We start from the raw sequence: 10,000 nt of genomic DNA on the forward strand, positions 1-10,000 counted from the left end.
ATGGTTAATGTCCATGGGACAGGGCCTGTCTTGCAAAGCAACGTGTAAGAGAGTTGATGTTCGCGCACGTTATGCCAAGAGTGTGGGTAGATGATACGCGTCATGGCAACTTCCCAGTCGTCACTTAAGTGCAGTTGACTTGTCAATTGCATTGTAAAATCAGCAGGCTTGTTCCCAGGATACTGATCCTTGCTGGCCTCGCTGGTCAGAACGATGTAAAAACTGTTTGTCATGGTGCTCGTCGACGAAAGTGCAGTACCACGTTCACGATACCGTCCAAAAATGAGAGCAATTGACCACAACCATTTGTTAAATAGATTTCAACGGTTTGAAAAATCTTTGTGCGTAAAGGCAAGTACTGACATTGCTCTCTCTCTTCTAATATTGTTTCTCGAAACTGTCCACGCGGAACCATTTCATGTAAAAGAGGTAAGCGTTGTTCTCCCACTTGCCAGGGTTCTACGAGATTCGTTAACACTTGAACTAACTTGAGTTTACACGGGCAGAGAGAGATAGATGATGGTATGATAAAGTTGCCCGGGAAGTTAATAGATGTCTGAGGAAGGATAACACACCATTCGTAACCATGCTTATAGGTTGTGGTAAGCAATGTATTCATTTGCACACCAGGTCTGACTGTTTTCTCGCTTGTTAACCATCCAAGTGCTTGAGCTACCGAGACAGTGACCGCTATCCATTCATCATAGGAGTTTAAGGTAACATTCCATTCATTATCCACTTCCACTTTACTTCTAGGTAACGGATCAATCTCGTCCAGACACTGCAATACTCCTTCCATCAATTCCAGGGCGGTACGATACTTCCCCTCTGGTAATGTGTACAATTTGAAATCATCCGAGTTACGGAGCATGATGTGGAAATGTAAGCATTCACGGGAAATGTCAAACCACGATGATGGGTATATGACACTATGAAGTCCAACTTCCCAATCTTCTTCTTCTTTCAAGTGAATTTGACGGGGTAATGCGACGCGATAGTGTGATTTTGAATTGGAAGGGAATAAATTGCTGCTTGCATTGCTAGGAAGCGTCACATAAAAGTCGTTGTCTTGAATCATTTTAGAGACACCAATTGACGGACAGGAATCCAACTATCGTATTTCTTCGGCCAACCTTTCCAATGAACCAGAACTTCTGCTTGTGCTCCTTTACCTCTACGGCGAAGAACTTTTTCTACGCGAAGCAAATGATCCTTTCGTTCAATTACTTTTTGTAACTCGGTCTCGTAAAAGGTACCTTTAATCAGTTCCCCATCGTGTTCCTTTAATTTGTATACAGGTGGATCCCTTGCTAGTCTCTCCGCCACTGCAAAGGTTTCTTCGCTCCAGTTAGGTAGGTATGATTTCTCAAATGTGCGCTTGTGCTTACTGATTTTAACTTGGTCGCCAACCTTGAATTTATACTTAACCGCAGAAAGGGGTTTACCATATAAGGTGCGCCACACTTGCTGCGCATTCATCACTGTTACTTCGGAGGGTTTTTTTTTAATGGAGCGATGAAATGTTTGGTTGTAGTTCTCATTGACGAGGTCATTTAGTCTGTCCAGGTAATGATACGAACTGCTTGAGGTAAACATTCGCCACATAATTTGTTTCAAGGTGCGGTTGAACCGTTCCACGACTTGAGCTTTGGTTTCATTATAGGTGACAAAATGGTGAACATGATGCTGTTTCAGAAATGTCTGAAAAGTCTTGTTTTTAAATTCCGTTCCCGCATCGGTTTGTAACTTGTCTGGCTTGCGACCTTGTTGAAAGATCTTCGCAAAAGCTTTCACAAGCTCTGGTCCTGTCTTAGTTTTTAACGGAACCACCCACGCATACTTGGATAAAATGTCAATGCAAGTAAGTAGGTATTTGTATCCACGGTTCCAACGGCTCAGGCTTTGAAGATCCACCAAATCAGCCTGCCATTGATCATCTAAACCGTTCACATAAACTTTGTTGCGACGAAAACGTCTTCGGGCAGGTTTGTGTAAAGTGTACCCAGGTTGCTGTTGCAGCCAAGTGATAATCTGGGAACGCGTTATACCATACTTCTTTGCTGCTTGATACAACTTTTTTACGCCTCCTAACGCGGACGCACGGTTTGGTTCATAGTACAGTTTCTCTAAAAGCCGGTTCTTCTGGCTCTCGCTCCTCCTCTTCCTCACGTTCTTCGTAGGTTTGCTTTTGGTATTCGCCTGTGGCATCTCTTAAATCAATGTGTACTTGACTGCCGCAACATGCAACTAAGCAGCGCGTCTTTTGGCATATATCACTTAAAGCCAAAGTAGGGGTAGAACTCGTGCAAAGGCGACTTGCAACGTTACCCATGGTTGTGTTACAAATGAGAAATGTAACTTGATCCATCTGTCTTTTATCCCTTCCCATAACAATAACCACGGATATTTTAAAATGTGTCCAACCATCCACCATGAAGAACGGTAATGTGATTGGTAGGTATTGTATAAGCTTAGGTGAAATGTGTATTGCTCTCTCAGAGGTGCGTTACTTCGAGCCATATAGGCATACAAGCTCATCAGTCTACCCCAATGTATTGTTCCTATTTCTTTCAAAATGTCAGGCCAAATCCGAGAGGAAACGATTGGCAAAACGGTAGGTGGTACAAGTGTTTGAGCGCAACCTCTCACCAGAATAAAATGAAGTCTGTTCATATTCACAGTCCAGTGCAAAATGAGTGGTAGATGGCCTCCAAACCTCCCCTTATAGCCATCCCTATCCTCCACAGATTAAGCATGTCAGAATGCAGCCTCATACATACAATCATGGGCAATCATGCTGGATTTAACGATACCCATAAGGTAATGTTGTGGAGCCGTGAACAACTCTCTTGTCATACACGAGTTTGTATTTTTTCTTTAAGTTAACAGTGTGTATTGTTTTCGTTTTTGCATCTCGTTTGATGAAATGTGGATTCTCGAGGAAGATAGGTTGTTGATTAGGATTGCAGACATGTTCGCACATGGTTGAGAAATTCAGTTTTTGCGTTCCCCTGAAGTTTAGCGTGAATCCTCTCACTTTGCAGGTGGTTTTACCGTTCTTGGTTTGGTAGGCATAATTCTTTGGACCGCCGGACACAAAGGTTGTGATGTAATCATTATCGTCCAATTCGTTAGTTAACTCACCGAGATAGTCACCAAGGGCTGGTATCCAATCATTGGGTTCACTTGTAAAGATAATAGAATCTGTGTCAAAATACAGAACCCTTGTTTGAAGACATTCTAGCACAGAATAGAGTTTCAGTCTTGCATGCGCGGTAGTGAAAGCTGCGATGACAACATTCGTCTTGGCTGATCCTGACACGAACCCTTCCCCGTGAGTATAATAAACTTCTATGCACTCATCATTGACAAACTGAATGTTTTTAACATTTGTTGACTGACAGGTGAGGAGTCGAAAGTAACGTTCTGGATCCTTGACTAGCTCCACTTGAGGCATGTTATCACGCTGTCCAAATTTCCCCCCTTTGAAAGAAGAGAAAAATAATCATAGTTTAGTTTATTGAAACCAGGAAAAGTCATGTTTAAACTGAAGGAAATGATACTTACAAAATGAATTCAACATCAACTTCGCCAGTGAGCGTAATCCAGGGTTCTTCTTAATATTTCCATACTCCAACTTGATGCCTTCTTTCTGTTCATACTCTGTGATATACTGTTGTTTTTGAGCTTCTGTCTCACACCAGGAAGGCCAACCGCTCGCCTCTTGTTTGATTTTAAGGAATGTATCGATGTACCCGGTGAAAAGTTTAGACGATTTCTGAGGAAAATGCCATACCTCTATCATTCGAACCATGTGATATCCCAACTCCAACGCCTTATCAATCTCAATGGAACACCAGGTTCCAGAAAGAATGCGCTCTTCTTCTTTATGTTCACAAGGACTTTGTTGCAGGGTTTCAGCACATGTTCTACAAAGAGGAAACATCAGTTTTCCATTGGCACGGTAGGGTAGCACAGGATGAAACAGAAACGTAGGTGGAAGGATGTCACACTTGATCAACCCAAAGAATTCACGTGGTGAACGATTGATTAAAGCTTCACTTGTTAAAATTTCAGGATGCTGGATCGGAATTTCGCAGTATTTGTTTGTCCATGGGTATAAGGATGTAAAGTCAACGTAATGGATCTTCTCGTTCTCGTTCACGTGTTTGTAAAGGGAGACAGCATTGGTACGTCCTCCAAAGAACGCCTGACGAGGCTCTAAGGGTGTGTCAAACTTGAGGCTTTCAATGAAGGACCTCATCTCTAGGTTCGTGGTCAATTCTTGTTTAAATTCGCATTCCCATTTCACTTCTACCTGGAATCCAAGCTTCTTGAAACGTTCAATTTTGCGAATGGTACCCTCAAGAAGCTCTTCCATACGCGTGTCGTTCACGGGATTCAATGTGTCGGGTAGATAACACTTAGGACAGCCATGCCACAGGCACCCCATGAACTCATAGATGGTCTTTTTTGCTGGGTCATAACCGTCAACATAACTATTTCCTATGCGTTGTTCACCCCCATTCAGAGCGTGCAGAATTCGGTCACCTTTCTGATGATGAATCCACGACAGCCATTGGAGGGCCATTACAGAGTACTTTCGGGTGGGTTGATAACCTTGAGCTGGAATGAGACCGATAGTGTTTTCTTCAAGGAATTCTTGTCGGAACACTCGGTTACATGCACTTGCAATGGTAACGCAGTGTTTGAATGGATCTAGGTTGCAGACTTCTTCCATCAGCTGTTTAAATTGTAAGCAACACCGCCTCAGAATGTCCACATCACTACGACAATATTCTTCTATTTCTGTTTCAAAATTAAAGACATACTCTGCCTTCGTTAATTCTTGATGCCACCTCAGGAATTCCTGTCTCTCTTTTGTGTTCATAGCATCTGGATCATAATTTTCAATGGGTGGAAGAGGACCAACATAACATTGATTTTCCTTTCGATTGAAGAAGTGTGGAAAATACCCCTTCTTAAGTTCTGTCAGGCCAAAGGTTTTCGGTAATGCTTTAAGTGGCATGGGGAGGAAATTGAGGGAATCCCGGAACTTGATTTTGGCTTCTGTTAGTTCCATAGACATGATTTTTGCACCATTCAGGATAAGACTTGGAAGGATACACTCTTTGTAAAAATATTCGCATAGAAGAAATCCGTCGTATCCTCGCAGATTATGGGCAATGACGATGGCGTGTTGGTGGGTTCCATCTAACAACCACGCACCGAATTGATTAACACAGTCATCACCTTTAAACACCCTCTCAAACCCCGTTTCATCTTGTACAATGAGCAAATTTGCAATATGTCTCCCATCGTCTTGACGTGATTCTATGTCGAAAAATAAATATTCTTGACTCTCCTCTCCATCCGTGTCTTCTTCTTCTTCTTCTTCTTCTTCTTCTTCAACTTCACGACTAAGCATCTCCTCAGAAATCCGTCTTCGTTTTCTCTTTTCATTTTTCTTCTTGTTCGGTTTTGACTGCGCTTCACCTGAATCTTCTTCTTGATTGAGGATCGGTTTCATATAACATCGGTGCTTATTTGGGTCAATATATTCTTCACAATTCCAACACATTTTTTCTCCACACATGTGATCTTCTGGCTTTCTTTTTTGGTGCGACATGACTTTGTTGCACTGTTTGCATTTATAAAATTTTTGACACACCGACTGCCCTTCTCTGTTGGGTCGACAGTGACTGGCATAGCATTCATTTCCAGCGAACATTCTGTGACAGGTACCGCATTCTCGCCAGGGCGCTTTCTGTGTAATTCCCAGACATCCCTCTGTAAAACAACATTTGCATACCTTACTGCAACGATGTTTCTCTTTCGAATTGTATCCTCTCTTGCATTCCAAGCACCAATAACCCTTCCCCAGAAAGCTGGACACAGAAGTTATGACGTCAAAGTGATTGTTGTGATGATACAGATAAATTTGTTTTTCTCGCCTCGGACCTTCGTAGACAATGGCATTGAAATGTTTCGCAGACAGGACGATGATTTGGTAGTCGTCAAGCACTGTTTGGAATTTGGCGACTTCGGGAAGTCCACAGAAACCTTCGGGGACACAGGCCTTTTTGTGTAAGTCTTGTGCGAGGATCCCTTGAAGCGTACACCCTTTTCGTATGGTGTTCCAATCAGGATGGTGTTCTTGCCGAGCAATATCGGTCACTAACGCGCGAGCGAGACATAGAGAATCTTTGTTTTTTATACGAAGGACAGATTGCTTGCTGTCTAGGAACTTGGACAATTTAAAACCATAATGTTTCCTCTTACGCGAGGCCACACCCCCTTGAGGCATACCGACATGAACTAGGTGAACTTGTATCCCCTCTTGAAGGCTGATCTGTTCGTTGGATTGTAAGACACGCTGCACCTCACCCATAATCCTCTCTGCATTCAGTTCATGGCGAGGCATGAAGGGGAGGGAAATAGGGTAGTCGAGCGATCGGCTTTGAAGAACAAAACGTACAAGATCATTATCAGCCATACCGGTAGTCATTTCGTCTACCAGGGAATCAAAAATGTTACCAAGCTGTTCCAATAACGGTTGTTCTTCGGATTGTACGTTTAAGGAAAGCAGATAGTCTGTGGCGGTGGTATTAAATTTGCGAACGTTTCTTGAGGCGATTTGGCGGAGAGTGTAATGCTTGTCAGAGCTCCATAATCTCTGTCCACCCCCAACCTGCTCCTCAGCAAGCAAACATTCTGCATCTTCCAACTACACACAAAAAAGTTAAACTGTATGAAAACTCACAAAAGCAAATAAAGATGGGTGACCCCTGGTAAAGTAAAAATGGTGTGTACTTATTAACTTAAAAAAGGGGAGGTGTAATATACCAATCATCGGGTTTGCTTGTAGAAAAATAGAGAAGATACGTTATGACATGATAATAAACTGGTTTACTTGTAAAAAAATAGAGCAATAACGTTATTACATATTAACAAGAGGAAATTAGAACAGATAATACCTTTATCGATGTAAGGGAAATGCGCTTACTTCGTTTTCCAACAAATAATCGTAGGAATTGAAAGCGGCTTTCATCTCCTCCTCACACTGTTCCAAAGATTCTAACAGTTCTTCATCCGTTAATTCATTGTCTATTGACATTAAGTTATGCTCTGTTACTTCTTCAGACTGTGGGAGATTTTCAAAAAGTTCAGGATGAAGGGATTCCAGTTCTGACAAGGCCTCGCAAATCATATCAAAATTATATTCGGGTGTCATAGGATCATCGGAAATTAGTGGTGAATGGTCTAAGATCTCAGTATCAGGAGAGCGTGTTAATTCCTGTACAAGTTCATTCAGCCAATGATTAGAGCTCTCAGCTCGTGCAATCAACCTTTCTTTCATTTTCTGGATGTTTTCTTCTTCTTTAAACTGAGTGTTTAGAAATCTGTCGTGAAATGGTACCATGTGATGTTGCTCAACAATAGGCATTAGAACCATCAATTGTTCCCGCCATCTTTTCACGATTTCATTTTTATTCACGGAGGTAATGGCTTCCTCGGCAAAGGCATTCACATGTTCGGTAGTAATTGGATTATCAACTATGTGAACCAGCCTCTGCCACGCTTCCTCCTCGTAAGTAGCCCAGAATACTTCTAGGATGTCATCACGCATATGTAGCCGACTGATCTTTCTCTTATTTATATGGTGTTCATGCAAGGCTTTCTTCTGCTCACGTTGAAGTAGCTGGAATTCAGAATTGCGTGCAAGAACTTCATCCTCTTCAGCTAACGGACATGTTTCCACATTGTCAATGCAACGTTTAGTCCCTTTACTCGTATTAAACACAGCTTGGGAAACTTTATCGTTGAATCGTACTTGCTTTGACATCTTCTCACTAGTCTGAGCTTTCGCTGTATAATACACACACAGCATGATTCTCTCTTTTTATGAACAACTTGTGGACCTCTCAGAAAACGTTAGGATCGAAACCAACCAATAAAATCTGTTCCATCACCTTCATTGTTTTTTAACTTGACAAACTTGTTTTGTTTTTGTTGCGTGTTCAGAGTACGAAAGGTACGGGCTGCGACCTTTGCTCGAAATCGGATCAATTTGTATGCAAGAAACAATACTCACTACTGATTGGTGATCAGGCTGCGACCCCCCGAGAAAACGATAGAATGAAACTTTGGAATCGACTCTGATTGGCGATTGTGGTTAATCGGTTTTTGGGAATTTCAACCAATGGAAAGCAAACTAAAAAACGTGGTAAAGTAGTATGGTGAAATCATCAAAAAAACGCAAAAGCTGTGAAAGTATTAAGATCGCGGAGAAAAAGACAGAGGAAAAAGCAACATGGAGCGCAAGAATGAAATGGATTTGGAGATAACGCAAGTTATTGTGAACGTTGTAAGTATACGAAATTCCAGTGATGTTTTTTTTTTTTTTTTTTCAAATTGCAGTAGTTTCTCTGCTTTCAAAGAGGATTTCGAATGCACTACCTAGTGTTTCAAAAGCTTCCCAACCTAGCGACCAAACGTTCCATACATAGTGTTTACATCATGCGTTGGTAAACTATTCTGCGTTACTACAAACAAAATCCTCAAACAATTCTTTTTTTTTTCCTTATTTATAACACAGATATTGCGACTTTGTTTTATATGTCACGAGGAAGACATAAACCTCCAACGGACAGAATGCTGCGGCAACTATGTCCACAAAAGGTGTTTGGAGAGGTAAGAAATAGGTTTTTTAACAGGAATCGCTGAAGTATTTTGAGTGCCCTGTGTTGCGTGTTCATTTTTTTTTTATTCAGATGCATGAGGACGCTATTCCTGTCCAGTGAAAAATGCTCTATGTGAAATATAGTTGTTAACGGGAATCGCTGTAGTATTTTGAGTTCCCTGAGTTGCGTGTTCATTTTTTTTTTTTTTATTCAGATGCATGAGGACGCTATTCCTGTCCAGTGAAAAATGCTCTATGTGAAATATAGTTGTTAACGAGAATCGCTGTAGTATTTTGAGTTCCCTGAGTTGTGTGTTCATTTTTTTTTTAAATTTTTATTCAGATGGGTGAGGACGCTATTCCTGTCCAGTGAAAAATGCTCTATGTGAAATATAGTTGTTAACGGGAATCGCTGTAGTATTTTGAATTCCCTGAGTTGTGTGTTCAATTTTTTTTTTTAATTTTTATTCAGATGGGTGAGGACGCTAATCCCGTCCAGTGGAAAATGCGCTATGTGCAGGAAAGCGTTTCAACAGCCACACGCGGAAGCACAAGCGGCTGACACAGAATTTATGGCCCGCATTGCAACGGTAAGATTTAGAAGTCGATTTCTTCATTCAATATACAAAGAAATGGGTCTCTTTTGTTATCCTTAATTGTTCTTTCACTAAATTCGGCTTTCTCTTTGCTCTCTCACTTACAGCTTTGTGAGGAGAATCATCCTGAGAGGGAATACGATGAAAATTGTATAGTCTGTATTTATTTTAATAAAGGGTTAAACCCTATTCAACAACACGACTTTGCCTTTGCAATTCAGTGTATATTTGCATGCCGGAACGTGGATGAAAATGGAGACAGTGATAATCATGAAGAATGTGATCACTGTCAAAGGTTAATTGAAAAACTCTTTGACAATTATCTCTAACTATGTGAAGAGTTTTTCAAGTAACCTTTGCTTCTTCATGTTTCATTCCTTTCGCTGAATTGAAAAGGCATTGTAGTGTGTTTTTGAATAGGGTTTAATTAATTTATACATAGGCTTTGTTCGCATTGTTTGTAAATACTCTAATTTGCTTGTAAATACGAAGATAAAAATATAATGCTTTTTTTTTTACTGCTTGAAAGTGAACGTGTCATTGCTGTTCCATCTTGCATGTGAGAAATAGTCACTCTTCCACTCGCTAACAAATAATTGATGAATCTTTGCCCGTAGCCAATGTTCATTTTGTAGCGCTGACTTCATAATACAACGAAGTTGACGGGAAAATTTCTTCTCGTTCGTAAAATAAAATGTTGGAACCATTAGCTCTCCAATTG

At 41.0% G+C, this 10,000-nt stretch overlaps 1 protein-coding gene across 1 annotated transcript; it reads right to left on the reverse strand.

Moving 5' to 3' along the window:
- Positions 1–1,074: 1,074 nt before the first annotated feature.
- LOC137988960 (uncharacterized) lies at positions 1,075–2,208 on the reverse strand. Its single transcript, XM_068834890.1, has 2 exons — positions 1,828–2,208; positions 1,075–1,755 (listed from the first exon to the last, which is right to left on the reverse strand). Exons 1-2 carry the CDS (start codon positions 2,206–2,208, stop codon positions 1,075–1,077), a joined length of 1,062 nt encoding a protein of 353 aa, XP_068690991.1.
- Positions 2,209–10,000: the final 7,792 nt, after the last annotated feature.

Source organism: Montipora foliosa, unplaced genomic scaffold (assembly GCF_036669935.1).
Source record: "Montipora foliosa isolate CH-2021 unplaced genomic scaffold, ASM3666993v2 scaffold_436, whole genome shotgun sequence".
Classification (NCBI taxonomy): domain Eukaryota; kingdom Metazoa; phylum Cnidaria; class Anthozoa; order Scleractinia; family Acroporidae; genus Montipora; species Montipora foliosa.

Bases quoted from the DNA above. Each gene is read 5' to 3' on its own strand.
- LOC137988960 (XM_068834890.1), bottom strand. From the start codon at position 2,208: ATGCCACAGGCGAATACCAAAAGCAAACCTACGAAGAACGTGAGGAAG. The intron at 1,756-1,827 runs GTTCCGTTAAAA...CAAGGTCGCAAG, and splicing joins TATCCAAGTATGCGTGGGTG to CCAGACAAGTTACAAACCGA.